This window comes from Larimichthys crocea, chromosome VIII (genome assembly GCF_000972845.2).
Source record: "Larimichthys crocea isolate SSNF chromosome VIII, L_crocea_2.0, whole genome shotgun sequence".
NCBI lineage: Eukaryota > Metazoa > Chordata > Actinopteri > Sciaenidae > Larimichthys > Larimichthys crocea.
In genome coordinates this window covers 22,838,550-22,857,809 of record NC_040018.1, presented here as the reverse complement: position 1 = coordinate 22,857,809, position 19,260 = coordinate 22,838,550, and the positions used below count along the sequence as shown (strand labels likewise).

At 39.5% G+C, this 19,260-nt stretch overlaps 1 protein-coding gene across 3 annotated transcripts in view; it reads left to right on the top strand.

The window, feature by feature from the left end:
* adcy7 (adenylate cyclase 7) overlaps window positions 1-19,260 on the top strand; it is a 53,284-nt gene that overhangs the window by 17,410 nt on the left and 16,614 nt on the right. For all 3 annotated transcript variants that reach the window (XM_010757311.3, XM_010757303.3, XM_019274315.2), the window contains 5 exons: window positions 8,919-9,654; window positions 14,446-14,643; window positions 15,375-15,554; window positions 16,066-16,215; window positions 18,714-18,874. In XM_010757311.3, the coding sequence (XP_010755613.2) occupies window positions 9,490-9,654; window positions 14,446-14,643; window positions 15,375-15,554; window positions 16,066-16,215; window positions 18,714-18,874 (854 nt within the window). In that variant the 5' untranslated portion in view covers window positions 8,919-9,489. The remainder of the gene's footprint in view (window positions 1-8,918; window positions 9,655-14,445; window positions 14,644-15,374; window positions 15,555-16,065; window positions 16,216-18,713; window positions 18,875-19,260) is intronic.

Below are 19,260 nucleotides of genomic sequence, written 5' to 3'. Positions count from 1 at the left end.
CTTGGAAGCATTTTATGTTAAGTCAACTTTCTCTGTATGTTTTACTATGACTCATGACACACACGAGTAAACCTTTACTGTTAGAGATTCTGCCACGAGCCTTAGTGATTTGACAAACACGTTTGTTGTCATGCATCCCATTTTCTTTTTATTGCAGTACCTTCTTCGCCCCACTACTCACAGAAATGGCGGAGACAGCTTTCATGTGTTTCCATTACAGGCTTACATATTTCATGTGAACATGCCCCAGGATGCAGGTTAGACATCACAGCTGACAGTTGAGGGTGTGGTGGTGTTAAAGACGCACACGCACACACACGCACACGCACACGCATACACACACACACACACACACACACACACACACACACACACACACACACACACACAAAATGTATTGACTTGCAGGTTGATCTATTACAATGCTGCAGGGATTTTCCTACAGCTGAAGCGCTTGCAGTGTTGCCCATTCCTGGTGTGGCCTCCATTGTTGGTACTTCCCAAAGACAACAGAGAATGTGTTTAATGAAGACCATCATGGAATATGTTAACCTCTAACGTTTGGCAGTTGCATGTGGGGGAATACTTCCTTCCCTTCTTTAGCATCAAAGGGCCTCTCTCATAAGCACTGTAGAATGACTGTGTGACTCTGTACTTATACGCTCCTTATTGATCCTCCACATATCAGCTCCTGGTGTTCAAAGGAATTTTATCCACCTTAACAAAATGCTGTTTGACAGTAAAGGTCAAACAGTGCAGTTATATGGGCGCATGTACTGTATGAATCATGAACACAGTTAAAACAACACTAGTTATGACATTAGATTGTAGAAAACATGCACCAGATGGCCCTGTCAGCAGCCAGGGCTTTATGGTAGCCTGGAAAATTACCATCATCAGGCTGATCTGAAGCTGCCACCCGTTTCTGTTGCTGCAGCCCTGCATGATATCCACGTTAGGTTTTGTTTAGCTCTGTAAACAGCTCTCTGCTACACTGGTTGCAGATGTTGAGGTTTGTCTTGAATGGCAGTGCCGGTAGTAAGCTGGCTGGCGTACTAAGGGCTAATTATGGTTTTCTTATTGTTGGTGGAAGGGTTTGGCATAGAGAGGGGCCCAACTACTCCACAGTTACAGGATGGAGCGGGTCCAGTTATGAAACCTGAAATGTGGATGTGGCTGGTTACACCGGCTGGAAACAATGGTCTCTCTCATTGTAGTGCATTCTTTCCACTCTGTTTTTCTTCTCAAGTTTGTTTCCACATTATGTATCTTTTGGGGGAAAAAAAAGAAATCCAACAGAATGAGACAAAACATACCATGCAGCCCATCTTTCAGTGTGTATGATTGTACATTATATCTGTTTTATGTACTTGTATACTCAAGTTTCTAGCACAAAGCAAAATACTGTGAAACTGAGTTGAACTTTTTTATTGTCCATTAAAGACTACATATACATTTACACAAAGGTCCGAGACTAAAGTGGGTTCTGTTGGCTGCTCTTTAAAGAGGAAAAAATCAATATCACGATTATTTTGGTCAATACTGAAATCACGATTATTCAAATGATTAATTTTGAGTTTCACAATGCACTTATTCAGCATTTCTCTCTCTCTCAAAAAACACTTTGTTATTGATTCTTTATGGAAAATATTCAAATGAAATTGAAAATAAATTTTGGCTACAAATATAATACTTTACAGCTGTTTTGCGATGTATAAAGCATTAAATCAATAAAATAAATATAGTTTATGGAACATTAACTAAGGCATAGAAAAACATAAATGTATCCAAAATAAACTATGGATCCAGCTGCTCTGCAAATTCTCTATATTTATAGAACAAAATAAATATAATAATGAGCATAAGCATCAATAAGCAATAAGCATCTTCTTGAAACCCTCACCCTCGACTGTATTATTGGGTTGCATATCTTTAGCTAAGAAATTTCCAATGGCAGCTGTTAGGCCCCGTTTACACGTACACGGGTATTTAAAAAAACAGAGACATTTCCTTTTGTTTGTACCTATCTTTGACACACAAACGGTGAATTCGTCTCTGAAAATGAATCGAGTTTTAGGCAGCTGATGCGCCAAAAGTGCGACCAATGTTTACCTTTCGCTTTGACGATGATCATGGAAGCAAGCCGCCCATAGGCTTGGTGTAGTTATGATGCCGCGCGATGGCGTATTTATGCGGGTTGATGTAAACGAAAACTTTTTTGAAAACCATGCTATGTGCACGATGTTATTTTGGAAAACAGAGGGAGGGAAATATTCGTTTCTCAACATACCCGGCTATGTGTAAACGTAGCCTAATGTCTTGTGCCTCTCCAAACTTGTCGGATAAAGAGTCGCATTAAACAATGTGTCTGTGATCGATGACCGAGTTTGCGTTGACGTCTTGCTGGTTGTGGCACTGACTTTATCTTTTTGTTTCTTTATTCATTTGTCGTGAGTGACTTTGTGCTTTTGTTTGAGATGGTTGAATAAATTTGTAGTGTTACCAAGAGGAGCAGCTATTACCTTGTTACAAATCTTGCACATTATGTGGTGCTGCTTCTCGTCGGATTCTTTTCATTTGCTTTCAATCTCACTCACTGTTTTTGAACACCAAACGACACACCTCCTCACTCTTCAGCTGCGTGAGGGAGTATGGGCTGTCCTGTTAGTCAGCGGGGCCGCGTGAAATGGAATGTATTGCGCATGAAATTGTGTAATGAAAAGTGGAAAATAAATCGTTTAAACTCGATTATATGATTTTTGAGATCATTTGACAACAAAATCAAAATTGTGATCAAAATTCGATTGATTGCACAGCCCTAGATTTCACCTTCAACAGTCTGGAGTAAAATCCTTTCACTAGTCAGAGTTGTATCTGTCACACAGAAATTCCCTTAAAGAAGTTGTTGTTGAATTACTTTGCGAGGCTTCTTGTTACTCAATGTTAAATCATGTTTTTACCATGACTGTTTACATTAAATAAGATGACTCTTCTTTTTTTAAAAGATTTTTTTTTTTGGCCTTTTCAAGCTTTTATTTTGATAGAGACAGCTGAAGGGTGACAGGAAATGTGGGGAGAGAGAGAGATGGGGAATGACATGCGGGAAAGAGCCAGAGGTCGGATTCGAACCCTGGGCTTCTGCAGCAAGGACTGAGCCTTCGCACACGGGGCAGCTGCTCTAACAAATGAGCTAAACACCGCCCCAAGATGATTTTTTTTTTTTTTTTAGCCTTGTGTCAATTTGATGTTATGCTTAGGGTGAATTAAGTGACAGTGTTCAGATGTTTTGAAACTCAAACAACATAAGAGAAGGAAATGAAGTAGACTAACTCAATGAATGCTGTTTCTGTATTGGATTTGTCCCATGGTTGATATGTTTGCATCTATATTCTATGTATATTTAAACCAATAAACCCCTCTTTGGACTGCTGTTTCAAGCAGCAAAATGGATGGTTTCACTTGTGGTGGTGCGACTTGGCTCCGGTTTGTGGAAGTAAATGTGAAACACTTGAGCAGTAATGGCCAGCTTCTGAGCACGTGGTGCTCTTGCTTGCACTTCCTGTATTTATTATAAGCAATGGCATTTGAAGCTTATATGAGTGCTGAGATAGCATCTTGTTAATATTGTTAGGTTTCAGCAGCTCCTTCTGGTGAATCTAGATAATTTAATACCAGTAGACAGTACTGGGAGGAGAGGAGCAGAGATGGGGAAAGGAGGAGGACCTAATCTAATCTGTCCCCTGCATTGCTGTGCATACATCAGTCATCTGTTTATGTGAGGGCTCTGTGTATGAGCAGGTTTCTATAAGATTATGTAGGTAGCCTATCCAGCAACCCAATTCTGACTGGGGTAAAATTTGTCCCATGTATACACTGAAAATAACACAGTAATTTGTCTTGTTACAGTCACTCATTCTATCATGGTAAGTATTAATATTTGTAATATAAAATGCCAAAGATGGTTAGTCAGGACAATTTCCCACATTCCCAGCTATTTCCTGCATTTGAAGTTAAATCACTAAAATGACCATCTTTTGAATTCCCCTGTGCTATTTTCCACAAAACAATTTATTAAATAAATAAAACATTGCTGCTGATGACTCACTGCACATTGAATTAAGGAAGGTGGGCTATCAAGGTGCTCAGTTTTTCCGCTGATTTATAATCTCTGGGTTTTCTGGCATGTCCTGGCTTGGTTGAGTATGAGTCTTAGCTATTGACAGAAAAGTAATTTAATGATATTGACATTTATAAAGTAGACAGACAAAGATAAAGAACATGAGAAACCACATGTGGGTGAGTGAGAGGGAATGAGCACACACAGAGAACTGAAACTGATAGGAACTATTTTTGGTATTTGATGTTAATTAGTGATTTCTATGCTTTTGCATAAAAGGGTAGTTATCAAATAGAGCCTGACTGATGGTTTTTCAAAATAAAAGACCCCGCCCAAACTACCGGTCGTAAAAACAGCTAAAAGGGAAGCAATTTGTCTATGTGGCACATTTACACATTCAGAAGCACATGAACCAGGGAAAATGACCAAATCTGAGCAAGTAAACCAAGTCTGGGAGGCAAACCGCTTTTGAAATCCTCCCGGTGGGGTTTGAAGTTGCGTGGAGGATGGACATTAACCCAGTGGGGCTTTGGGGTTTGAGTTTAATAGACTTAAGTGCCTTAAAACTTTAAAGTTTACCTGGAATTTAAAAATGATAAATAAACACAAATGGAATATAATTAATAGATCTAAACCCCAAGCATCTTGTTCAGAATTATGACCTGTAGAAAATATCGATGCAATATATGCGCTGATACGATATTTCTGTCCTAGGCCATTGCAGATAAGTTGGGCCAGTACCAGCGCCAGTCTTTGCTAACTCGTCTCATTTGAAAGGGTTTGATACGGATTGAACCCTTTTGTCATCATGCTCATGTCAACGACATGAAAGAATTATCAAGAGACCTAAAAGGCACCTTCCAGTGTTTCTTGATTTGAATGCTGGGTGGAAGCAAGCCAGCTCTACTACTGATGTCTGTGAGCCTGGTTTCTTTAGTCTAGCTGACCTTTACCAGTATCGTCTTCAACTCTGGATCAGTCGAGCATGGGCTGAGAAATGCGGTTGGCTGTTTTCTCTTACAGAGGTCACTCTTTGTCCCCTTTTTGTCCAAGCTTATTGAATGCCAACACAAAGACGGCCATAAAAGCAGAGTGATTTGCTTTGGAAAGAGACCTGCCTATCTGCTCCCGATGAAAAGGCTTTGAATTGGGTGGAGGTTTGGTGAAGATCTGACCAGATTTTTAGATAAGATTGGTTTATTACCTGTGAGGCGATTGCTTGGCATAAAGGAATTGGATTTCCCGATCACAGGCAGCGTTTAACTGGAGGAGGAACTTACCATACTTCTTTGAAATGGAAGCTTCAATCAGGTGGAAGTAAAAATTCAAATGAAGTCATGAAAATTAATGACCCCTGAAGCTGAAATGGAACCACAACAATAGAAAATGTGTCACCATCCCGATACTTGGGGACTGCATTGTATATCGCTGTTTGACAGATCTCCTCCAATTGCTTTGCTTCCTGTTAGACATCTGGCATTGTCTGGTGTTTTTTCGGCTGCCCAGCAGATACCTACTCCTGCTTTGTTTCCTGGGAGGCTAAACATGTCACTCTGTTGCTAAACAGACTGCTTGTGCGTGCTTGTTAACGAACTAGGGTTACCTTAGATTAATACAGTATAAATAGCAATTACAATCAAATGGGTCCCTTGTAGATTAATCTCTTGAGGCATAAAAACAGGTTCCAATGTTCAGTATGCATGTTTCATATTATCACATGAATAGAGAGAGTATACACAAATATTGGCTTAAGCCTTAGCCTAATTACTTCCAATAAAGTATAACCAGTATTTGACAGGTAGATTGCTGCAGTGTGTGCTGCAAAACTAGAATGGTGATTAAGTACAAACAAGATTAAGTAACTCACAAATTGCCAAATTGTCTAAAAGTACCTTGTCTCCCTTAGTGTAATGAAAGCCTTCCCTCCAGTATGGTTTCCATGCTTATCATACTCACGATGTCATTTTTCTAAAGCTGTCTATAAAAACACACACACACACAGCTCCCAGTCTATGTTACACTTCGCCTCCTTCTTTGACACGAGGGCCTGTGTGTTCCTGCATCTCGGCATCAAGCGTGCAATGACGTTAGTTGGTTTTGTGTGGCTGCTGTTCAAGGATTCAGTGACGCCGGTTTACAAGGCTGCTATGTGATTCCCTCAATTGCCAAGCTTTCATAGTAAAAGACCTGGCAGTCAATGCAGCACAGTTTCAGCTATTCATCCTCGCTCGCTGAGAGACTCGGCTCTATTGAAGCGTACATCCCTGTCTCCCTGTTTTCCCAGCTCAGTGTGACAGCACAAGCACAGGTCTGATGGTGCTGCTTCTCTGCCATGGCAACTTCAGATTTGTAGCATGAAAGGCACCATCAGGGCCATAAGCTTTAACATCTGGTAAATGAGGAGTTCTTGCAGTGTGAAATGGTTGTCTAAAGACTAGATAAACACTTTAAATGCTGAAGTCTTTGAGTCATCGGACCTAATTCATTGATTTAAGAGCATTATATCAACTTTTTCACTTTCTTTTCTTGTTGTATTCAGTGTTTGAAGAGAAAGTGGAACAAGATAGTTTAGAGGTATTGGCTTTGGTCCACGATTGCACTTCAGCTTGTTACCTGGTCATGTTTAGTCTCAGTAACTTCAGTCACTTGCTGGTTGATTAATATGCTGCAGAGTTTCTAAAGAGTAATACAAATCCAGACTGTTGACTAGAATGTGTGTTACTGGAAAAACACTTACATAAGAGCTCATCACAGCTGATATTCTCCTGTTTTCCTTCTTTTTATTTCTATGTATCGCTGCTTCCAAGTAAGAAGGTGGATTCGCAGATAGAAAGGAGAGGCACAATTCTGTGGTCCATTGATAAGTAGCTCCACTGTAGGTACGATAACAGCTTCTTTGTTGCACCCAGGTCTGTCCCTGTTTTGTTTTTTGCTTTCAGTGTTACTACTGCCTTGATTAATGTCCTGGACTGTCAAATGAGTGCTTTTACCTGAAAAGATTCCCATGTACAGTATGTGATCATAAAAAATATATATGGCTCATATTTATTCCTGCTTTGTTCACCATTTATGATGACATTTATAGTAACATGTGCTTAATGTACATCAGCACTGCATACAGTTCCCAGGTTTAAGATCCAGACATGGCATTTTGTAGCTATGTGGAGTAAATGATTTCCCAAGTGTAAACACGCAGTAAACATCTACTCAGAGTTCCCTTCTTACAGCTCGGCTGGTACTTATTGATGCAAGAAGAGGACAAGATCGCCCACCAGGACTATGTGCTTTGTTTTACCTTCCTGCTCTCCCTCTTGCTTTTATTACCCTCAGACTGCTGGCGATGTATTATCTGAGGCTGGAGAGAGCTGGCTGGATGCTGTTCTGTCAAGCAGCAGCAGCAGCCGTGAAAGGGAAGGTTAAAAGTGGTTGTAAACTGTTAGTGGGTCAGTCATGACACCGCTTACTGTGGCAATGCGTGTTATCACTACAAAATGGAAGCATTGTGGCAGACTACAGGTATACACAATGCAACAGGTGTGGGTGTGGGTGTCTGTGTGTTGTTTTCTCTTTTTATTGCACCGAGCATTTGTCTCTGTTGCTATGTAAAGGACAAATACGAAGCAGTGCTTTACACACACTGCGCACAGAGATATTAGTAACTGGAGAAAAATTAGGTTTCTATTGACAGTGGTGCAAAGTTCACATTGTTTCCATTGAGCCTTAAGCCAGTGCCCTTTCCTCTCCCCCAAATGAATACACAGTGCTCTTGCAAGCTAGTACAGCACAGTTACATACAAATTCTCCCCTTTTTAGTTTTGAGCAATAACATTTTACAACCACAGCATCTTCACAAGATTTGCAGTGCAATGTATTCATCACCATAATGCAGCCATGCCTCTCCTGTCAGACTGCTGTGTCTATAGATTGTGTGTTGTGGTTGTGATCAGTTCTTTTCGCAGCTCTGCCAAAGGGCTTTAGTTTTATGAAGAGATATTCAGTGTTTTAAGTATTTTCACAATCTGAAAGCAGATGCTTTGTTCTTAAATACAGGGAGGATAAATATTACACATTATATTACAGGCTCATATTGCAGCTTTTGTTTCATGTGATAAGTGAGTTTTTGGTCACAAGATAAACTAGAGATGATCAGATTGTTTTCAAGCTGATTATCCAGGTAATTAATGAGCAGGTAATCAAATAACATTGTCTTCCAGTTTACAGGCAATGATTCATGCAATTTATTGATCGCATATGCACACACAGCGTCACAAGTCCACTTGTCTTTGGTTTGCGTGCCTGTCAACCATGGACCTATGTTGTTTGTTAGTTCAGCTGGAGGAGAATAATGTGGTTTGTGGTTGTAGTAGAAGTTTATTCCATGATGTTGTATTGTTAAGTAAATGGCTCCAAAGCAACTGCTCTCATTAACAGTGCAGCCCATCATTATGACTGCTTTCTGTGGAAGTTCTGGTCAAACTGAGCCAGATGCCTTGGATAAACAGAGATGGGGTTTTTTTGGATTGTGAAAATTGAGGAGTTCAGTGATGAATAAGCATGTGCTTATCCAGGGATCCGGATATTTATGTCTACTCTTACAGTGTTACCAGCGAGTCAAATGAGGTGCCAGATAAGATTCATTAGAGCTGGGCTCCTTTTCAGATCAGTCAAGCCATTTCTTTTTTGTATAGACCTATGAAATGTATTGTAATATTGTAATAGTTGTAGTTGTAATTGTAGTTTTATTTTGTGTGTGTGCCACCAAACTTTTGGTAAAATCTTTTTTCTCCATTTGTCTCCTTAGGAGTGGAGCTTCTAACCTGATGCTCCCTTACATCCCGAAACCTGGTGTGATCATCGATGACCTTTGTTGCTGACCTCATCCTGTTTTCCTTCTGCTCATCCTTTCTATCCCTCTCCTCCCCTTTCTTAAACTCCCTTCCCCTCCCCCTCTGTGTCTCCCAGCACTGGGTTTATTACTCAAACCCACTGAAGGGAGCAACACAGTAGCTGGCAAAGGATGAAGCAGGTCTGCCTGCCAACAGCAGACCGAGGATAGAAGACACAAAAGGACTAGCGAAGGGGAGAGAATCAGAGAAAAAGAGAGAGACAGAGAGGACACTAGTGGGGAGAGCTACAACGAAGCTGTGAGAGGAGCAACAACAGCATTCAGATGCCACGCTGTACGAAAAACACAAGTTTCACTTGAGCATCATGAGCTAGCAAGGGGGCCCTAACGGATCTAGAACTGTGGACATCTTAACAAACTTCTGCCCTTCCCTGCACACACACTCACAAAAGTTGTGGAGACACACACTCCTGCTCTCTGGGGCTCCTTGTTAACACCTGATATGCCTCTGTCAGAAGTGTGAGCCATGCCAGCCAAAGGGAAGTACCTGTTGAACGACCTGGAGCCGAAAAATGAGGCACTATATCGAAAATTCTCTTGCATCAGCCAGTATCAGCCGCTGGTGCTCCTGCTGGGCCTCTCCATGCTCGCCTGTGGAATCCTCCTCATCCTCTTCTTTGCCCTTCAACTGGTGAGTTGTCACTTTCACATGTTTGTTAAAAACAAAGGCAAATTTTAGTTATTTTAAGTCATTCGAGTGCCTTTTAATTCATACACTGGAAAGAATTTGTTCAGTATTTGCTCGTGAACCACTGTTAAGCTTTGAGGTCCTTCTTAATAGCTTAATAAGTAACTCAAAACTTGTGCATTAGACTGTGAATGTCTGTAACTTTACCCCACTGCCGGTGAGGTTCTTATGAACTCCTTCACATTAATTATTATGGCTACTTTATGAGGTCTGGGACATGCTGTAGGATTATTATTATTATTTTTTATTTTTTAAAGATAATTTTTTTGGCCTTTTTATGCCTTTAATGATAGGACAGCTGAAGATAGTGAGGAAGCAGGGGCAGAGAGAGAGGGAGTGACACGCAGTAAATGGCCGTCCGATGCGGGATTCGAACCGGGGCCAGCTGCTGTAGGATTATTTTAATATAGCTGATTTTATTAAACAACTTGTTTTAAATAAATTGTGTAGAATCCACACTATTGAAACTGGTGTGCAATTTTAGGTCAGAAAGTCTGCGAATTGGCAAATAATGTTAACAAGTCATGAAGGAGTAACACTTTTTTGTGTTGATGTTTACAGGATGGATGGGTTTTACAGGGGCAAACAAAAACACATGTGATGCTATGCTATGACATATTTTTCCACTTTGCTCACTTTCTTCGTATTTTTGTGCCCTTGCAAAACACATGGGGCCAGGATAGGAGGGATGCCAGATGAAAGCTAATGCAAGGCAAAGTGCTAACATTTGATACAAACTGAGTTTTTGGCTATTTTCAGCACATGGCCACTTAAATGTAATAAACAGTAATGGACAGTAGTTAAAGAACAATGCTCCCAACCAGTCTGACTTAACCTGATTACAGTAAATTCACTGGTGTGCTTCCATCTTGGAACAATGCAGGTGCCACTGAAGTCAAAACAATGCTTCTTATCGTGCTGTCAAATACAGGGTGGCTCTAATGGACAGTGCTATTGCCAGTAAGCTGTGAAACTTGTGACAAAATTGGCTTTTGGTCGTGCTGTTGGACTAAACACCAATGCTGAAATTGTGTTGCATGTTTGTTTAAGGTGCTGTACAGAAAGTGTAGTTTGTATTGCTATGTTTACTCTCCAATGACACTCTGCATATAATAACCAGCAGTGAACCTCTGTTTCTCTCGCTCTCAGGGTTTGTTGTATTTTTTGACAGCTAATTGATGAAATTATGTCAGATAAGCAGATTAAAGACACCATTACGGTCGGATCACCTATATATTTAATCAGCTAAGATGCTCTAGATAAGAAGATTTAATTTTCAGAAGCCTGGCTTAGCCACCGTTTATGCTATTAATGGACTGTTCATTATAGCCTGACCAACACTGGATTTTTGAGGCCAATACTGATATTGATGTATGATGAGAGTAAAGATATGCACTAAGTGAGGCATTTTACAGTTTCACTCTGGTGTCTGGTGGACACTTTATACATTTCTGTGCTGCAATTTCTTGTTACTTAAAGGCCGACATATCAATATGTCTGCAATAAGCTAATACATATCAGCTGTCTAGCTTTATTGTTCACATTAAGGAGATTAATAACTGAGGTCTACAGACCTTATTCACAGCAAACATTCTGACTTGTCATCACAGGAAAAATACAGGTGTAACAACAAAACACATTAACAGTGGCTGTGTTCTACAATTTGGTCCTGTAAGCCGTTACAGTGAGCCATCATGCACAAACTGCCTCATCTAATGCACCTGCACTTTTCTTGTTATGACCCGTCAAAAACCGATGACCTGAAAAAGATCTGTTTCTGATCTGATTTTGTTCCAGTGATGTAGAGCTTATATTGTGCCAGTTTTACAGTACACCACTTGGACTGGGAATTACACATAATACTTGAGCATATTATTGTCATACTGTACTTAAATACAGTATACAAAGTATGGGAATCAAAAATCAAGATGCTTTGAGAATTAATTTAGAGATACACAGCCCCATAACATTTGTGGCACATTAGGACAGCAGCAGTAGCCTTAGAGAAGCAGGACGTGGTGTATGGTCAGTCTGATTCTCTAGGTTGGCTGTGAAAATGTGACAAATGAAAAACTCTCTTCTCTCTGGTCAACTATTTAAATAAAGCACTTAACTCCCCTTCACTACCAGTGGAGCTGCCCAGAAGTGTGAATGAGGGAGTGATTGTGTAACTGCTGGAATGTGAAGGAGGACATTGCTGAAACAGACATGAAAACAGTTATCGGAAAAGAGGACAGGCATGCATCTATTAAACAACATCAGGCAGTATGTTTCATAATGCTAATGATGCTTCTCTGTCAGGAAATTGTCTCGCGTTTCTCCACAGAGAAGTCAGAGGCCAGGGTACGCTACAGACCGTCAGCCCTGGAGCTGGTAGTTCTTCAGTTTTGCTACTTCAACAGAGGATATGCCTGCTGACATGAGGGCTTGAGCACAAATCTGTTCTCTACGAAATACACTACCATGCACCAATAACCAAAATCACCTATTATAAACTTAATTTGAAAGCTGAATAGAAGAAAATTACTCAAGAAAGGACTAAGACAGTAAATGGTGGTTAAAACAATGCAGTTGTCAAAGTGTAGAGAGTGTAATCGTGGTTCTGAATCTGACAGGAAAAAGCACTCTGGCTGATCGGCGGCATGCTGTTGATTTTGGCGTGTTGGCAAGTAGCTGAGCAGTCAGTCAGACTGGCAGGGAACTGACTGTCATTAGAGATTATATTACTTTCTCCTGTTGGGGGAGAAAAAAACATCTTTACCTTTCTTCTATTATGTTACTGCTGACTCTCTGACACACTCCCTTTTTCTTGTCATTGTGCTTGTACATAAAGATCTTTCACTCTCTCACAGACCTTTTATAATGTATATTCAAATGTGTATCCGCACACATTGAATTAGTCTCTTGTTTATGCACACACACATCCAGCAACTTTCTATTTTATTTTGGTGAGTTAATGATTGTGAATTATGACATTAAATATGCTAATTTTACTTACTGGCTCACTCCCTCATCCATCCCGAGACATACCATCACTCACTCACTTCTATTGCTTTTTTCCTCTTTCTTCTTAGCTGTCTTCCCACACACACAGTTGCCAGGGGTACAGAAGAGTTAAGAGAAAATGCTGGGATGGAGCTTGTATAACACTGTTGTTAAATGCAAAGGAGGGGCAGAGTGCCTGTTAGGAGGTGGCTACTGGTGTCAGAAAATCACTGTCAACTTATATAACTCCTCTCCAATCGACATGTGTTGAAGAGTAATGCTGAGAGGAACTCGCTGAGCTAATGTTCCTAGCACCAATCTCAGGCTGGAGAGATGGCGTTAAGCAGTCTATTGTTCAGGTTCTTAAAATGAAAACAATATTAAATCTAATTGCAGTCGGTCTCAATGTTGAGACCATTGACAGTATAAAGAATAGATGTCATATCCGTCACCCATAGGTTTCTGAAGAACTGTTGTGAAGCTTAAAATCTGTCTGGAATACTATAAAATATAACATCTGCTATCACATAAAACATTATAACTATTTGTTCATGTGTTTTTTTCATATAGAACAATTGTTCTTTTTTTGCTCTTTTGTCAAGATACACAGCTACATAGGGAGTAGAAAGTGCTTTAGTTGAAATCTGGCCTTTTCTAATGCTGCCATGGTAACCAGAAAGCTCAGCATACAATGCAGAGATGGCCTTCTCTGAGCAGAGATCTATTAACACTGACTTTGTGTGTCTGTCTCACTTGTCAGCACTCTTTTAACCCCTTGGTTTCTCCAGTGCTCTCCCTCCGACACCCTCTCTCTCTCTCTCTCTCTCTCTCTCTCTCTCTCTCTCTCTCTTAACCACCTATGCTAAGACAATCACACACGCATACACACAAACATAGTTTATATTTACATGCACACACACATACAGATACTCACACAAACGCAGATATCGCTGTGCACACTCGTACACAAATGTACGATCTTTTTCTCTCGTGCTTGCTTCTGTACATTAACTCAATCAGGAAGATGGTGGCCTGGAGTAAACAGGACATGATGCAGAGACAGATGTGAAGAGCTAACTCCTACATAAGCCTCAAGGCAGTGGCTGAATATCAATAGCTCTCAGTCTTATACTTATCTAAAAACCTCAGGTTTATTTTCAGAGCACATATTCGTTAGTCAGAAACAGAAACTAAATGGCGTAAGCAAGTGTGCATACATTTTATTAAATTGACAGTAGATTCCAGTATATAGTATAGTATACAACAGACTTGCCATACAGTATACCAGTTTGCTGAAGCTTGTTGATTTGAGCTTGATTAAAACAAGTGGTCTTGTTTGAGGGTGTAGCCTGTTCACTATTTCAGTTAGTGATATTGAAAGTCTACTAATGATTATTTTGTCCTTTGTGCTACGCTTCGACTTGATGAATCACATAGCTTTAAATGTTTGCGACAGATGTGCCTGCACATCTTTGCCTCTTTGTCCCTCTGCAAACTACCTAATGTTGTCTTAAACAGTCATTCATAAAAATGGCAACTGTCCTCTATTAAGGCAGATACATACTAGGAATTGTATTATGCCTTAGTACTCTCTTATCATAGTTTGACCAATTTGCATAAAGTGCATGCACTGCAAATGTATGTAAACTGTCCAGCAAACATACAGTATGACATATGTAGTATGAACTGAGCTTGTTACTGTAATAAAATATGTGTTTATTTTTCTCTTTCTTCTTGCTGCTGGAGCAGAGCGCACAGAAACACTGTGCCTTTGTGAGCGTGGTGAGCGGCAGCCTGTGTGTGTTTCTGGCCGTGTTTGTGCTGGTGTGTACAGAGATGCTCTCACAGAGATGGAGGCGTCTTCTGGGCCTGATTGTGTGGGCCACACACCTCACCATGGGCTACACCTTCATCTTCAGCAGCTCCGTCATCCTGCCTTGGGACCAGGTAGCTTCACCTTCCAGCAAGGCTCAGATGAATGTTATTATTATTGTTGCAAATGATAATCCTTCCAGACCACACAAACATGTTTAAACATTTTACATCTTGAATATTTGTGTGATCATTTGTAAAAAAAAAAAAAAATAATAACTTGCAATGGTTAATCTTCTAGTGTGTATGTCTATAATTGGCTGTCTAGAATGTTTGTTATACAGTAGGTATTACTTATAGCTAACAACATACACCACGTCCAAGTTTTGTGAGATGTGTGACCACAATTTTAAGGCATCAGATCACTCAAAATGACTGAAAGAACTAGGGGTATCACAATTTTAATTTTATATCTTTAAATTTCGAATATTGAAATCAAAAGCAGGATCGAAGATTCCCCCAGTACCCCAGTTTTTGTAGGTGAACTTTTGCTCTAAAGTACCCTTCTGCCATCTAGTGACTCTTCTTTTTGTTTTTGCGTTTGTCCCCCATGTTTAGAGTTAAGTTTAGATAAATAATTTAAATTTGATTATATGGCCTTAGTGTGGTACATTACATAAAAGATATGGCGGCTATGTCACACTTGATACCATATCTTTTTAAACAATAATTTTAAAAATGTAAATGACATGTCTTTGTTTTCAGCACTGATAGCCGTGACACCCCTAGAAAGAATGTAACGTTTTGTAGAATCTTATTTAGTTGTGGCACAAGAAATTGGTATAATCGAACCTTTATTTTTCCAGGTGCCTTTTTTCCTCTTCATCATCTTCACCGTGTACACCATGCTGCCATTCCAGTTGTGGTATGCTGTAGTGCTCAGCGTTATTACCTCATTGTCCCACATCATGGTTCTCACTCTGCGACTCACCGTTTATAGAGAGACCATTGATAGAGATGTGATCCTTACTGGCCTTGCCAAACAGGTAAAACAAATTTGGACAAAACCATGCCATTATATTATAGAAATGCTTCTGTAATGCTAAGGTATCAGCCTGCAGCTGTATGTGGAAGACTTCAAGACAGTAAGTGGTATTTAAGGCCAATGTTATCTCCTTAATGAAGCTGAAGTTCAGTTTTTAGTTTAACATGTTTAACCAGATTAAGTATGATGCTAAGACACTATAACTTTACAATGAAACCAAGACTTAAGACCCCAACTGTGGGAGATAATACTTTATTACTTAATGTTAACACATCTTTATCTATATATTTTAAAAGAAGACTGCATATGGTTCTCAGATATCTACCAATCATACAGAGACAGAGATATGTAAAACGAAATAGTTTGTTTTAATGGTGAAAGGAAAGTTTCAATCCAGCCAGGATAGATACTGTACGTGTGTGTGTGTGTGTGTGTGTGTGTGTGTGTGTGTGTGTGTGTGTGTATACTGTTTTATTTGAGCTCTAATATTGCTTCTGTGTCTGTTTCTGTAGCTGCTGTCAAATGCAGTGGTGTTTCTCTGTGGTAGTGTGGTGGGAGCCTTTCATAAAGTCCTGATGGAGAAAACCCTGAGGCAGACCTTTCAAGACACCTTGAGGTGCCTCAGTATGCGTATGAAGCTGGAGATAGAAAAGAGACAACAGGTTGGTGTCACACACACACTGGCTATCAAAATGTAGATGATAACAAAGAATAACTGCATTCTGTCTGAAGCTATTATATATCAAAGCCAACAGTATTTTACCAAAACGTGCCAAAATAATGTTCGCTCACTGCATCTCACTGAGTTATGATCTGTTATTTATTAAAAGATAGGATGGCATACCACCATTTAATTAAAGTGTATTCTAAGCCACTTGTGATGAGCATTTTAATTACATTTTATTTTACTGTATGATCTGCATTTTAGTAACCTCACTGAATGGAAACATTACAGACAAATGAAAGTAGCTCGTCAGTCATTGTTATTGCCATACTCTTATAATTTAATTTCATCTGTAAGCTTAGCCTTTGGCTGCCCTCATGTTGACTCTCTCCCATGGATGTTTTCATAGCGTCTAACAAATCCTCCTCAAATTAGATTTTCCCGTGATGCCTTTTAAATTAGATGCATCTGTACTGACTTGCTTTGACTTAAGAGGCATTTTTAAAACATATTTCCTCCTTTTGTCAGTTATGACTGTTGCTTAGTACGGGACATAAAATGTGCTAACAGGGAAGCTGTCGTGTTGCCTAGCAGGACAGAAAGGAATGATATAATCGTTAACACTTAAAGCTTCTGTTGTATTCGAAGTGGGTCTGAAAAAAAGGGAGCATGGCACTCTAAGTTACCCAAAGGGAATGAGGACATAAAGGCATTGCTCCAGAACTGAACCCAAATGGAGAAACTCTCATTGTGTTTCTACATTAATTTCAGGAAAAAAAACGGGTCATATTAACACTCCTCTTTAATCAATACTGATGAAGTAATGATACTCACCTCTTTGCACCTGTTGCTCAACCTAATTTATGTCACTGCATTTGGTGACAACACAATTTTAGAGATATATAATATATATGAGTAATTAAAGTAATTTTATTAATTTAGACATTAAAAAAACTAATGGATAATACTTAGAGCAGCAGTATATCACATGACACATCCTGCAGCCCATTTTCCTAAATACAAAGGCCACTTTATGCAAGACTCAGGGGAAGTAAAAGGGTCATTTGAACTCTGTAAGAGGTCAGTCAGAGTGTGAATAGGAGCAGTTCAGGTTGCAGAGGGGATAACGCTCACACACATAAACATTTTGTAAATAAGCACACATACGCTTAGTTTGGTTTGTCGCTAAATCAAAATGTCAATTTCAATTCTTATATTTATTTTTGTCTTTTTAAAAAAATAAAGTGAAAAGCTGGAATGTTTTGAGTCAAAACATATTCACTTCTTGGCAGTAACACTCCAAATTAAGTTAAGGTGCAATTCCATTATTTTGAGTCCTTGAGATATCTGTACAGCCTGGAGAGTGTCCAGGAGCACTCCAGGGAAATAAAAGGATTGTGACAGCACACTTGGCGTTTGCAAAGGGCCACATGGAAAATTCTGACATGTTAAAGCAAAAGATCCTGTGGTCTCATTAAAAGTAATCAGAACTTTCTGCGTCAGACCAAAAATGGGTACAAGTCAGTAGCTATATAACACACCTTGTGTGCCATGAAGTGTGGAAGTGCCAATAGAGTAGAGTGGAATCTTCTACAAATATCTTCTACAAATATGAAAGAAAACAGAACTTATCTTTTTACTTTTTACTTACATTTTTTTACAGTTCACATAAAAAACACTATAGTTAATTTTGAATTCACTTTGCAACACTCTACTTCTAGAGAGGGTTAAAAGGAGGTGAATACTCACGCAATGTTTTTTTAATTAATCTACAAGCACACAGAGACATGCACAAACATCTTCTTTTTCATGTGCACATACACATGGCTACTTGTATCTTTGCAATTAATATTTGTTCTCTCGTCCATTCATCTTTATTTTCATCCACATCCATTTCATATTTCAGTTTAACAAGCCTCAATGATGATCAAACCTGATGCCCCTCTAGTAGTATGAAGATTAATCATTTCTTGAGAAGTTGCCTACTACTACTGAACTTTGAACACTCATCAGGCCTCTAGCTATTATTACTTGCAGAGTTAGCAATATTCTTTGTTATGTTTACTATTATAGTGTGTCATGGTAAAGTTTGTGAATGTATTTGGTATCACTACACTTTTAAACATGTATGAACATGTTGGTTCCTTATAAACCACTCCTGTCCTGAATTCCAATTAAAAGCTTAAGGGTGTGGAGACAGTCCTGAAGCACTAATATGGCCACTATTGGCACAGGTTGGTGCTAATACTGTGGTATAACTACAATAGCGACATTGAGGAAGAGACAGGCACAAGTGAACTTAAAAAATGTGATCATGCGTGTGTGGCTGTGTGTGTGCTTGCGAATGTTCTTGCTGTTCCCAGGTCTGCTTATTTTCAGGGCTTAACCACTCATCACTGTACATTGAATGTGACAGACAAATAAGCCTAATTTTCTGACTCACCTAAATTACAGTTGTGTAACTAATTGTGTGTGTGTGTGTGTGTGTGTTTGCAGGAAAACCTGCTGCAGTCTGTGCTGCCAGTCTACATCTCCATGAAGATGAAGCTGGCAATCATGGAGCGCTTGCAAGACTGTAAAGACAAAGAAGAGCAGCAGAGACTTGTCAAAGATAACAACTTCCACAGTCTTTATGTCAAGAGGCACGAGAATGTCAGGTACAACCAGAAACCACCTTGTAATACCTGGAAAGCCATAGATCTTCATTAATTAGACATTGTTATAAAGGATCACCTCGTCATGGAAGGCTTGTTCTGCTGGTCAAACGAGGCACTTAAAGTGATGGTTTAAAAGCCTGTTATATTGATCTACCATCAAGACGTTCATTCAGATGTCCATGTACACATTGATGATTTTTTGTAAAGTATCACAAGTAACAAGTAACAAGTGTCTGTCACGACATATTCTCAACCTGAATCAAAGACTAAATTTGTGAGCAAAAGTAAAATAAATCACTGCAGATGGGTGATGACTTAAAGCCAGTATATCAGACCTGTGTGAGGTTTATTATATATCTGTTTTATGAGTGTCTTCATATTATAGA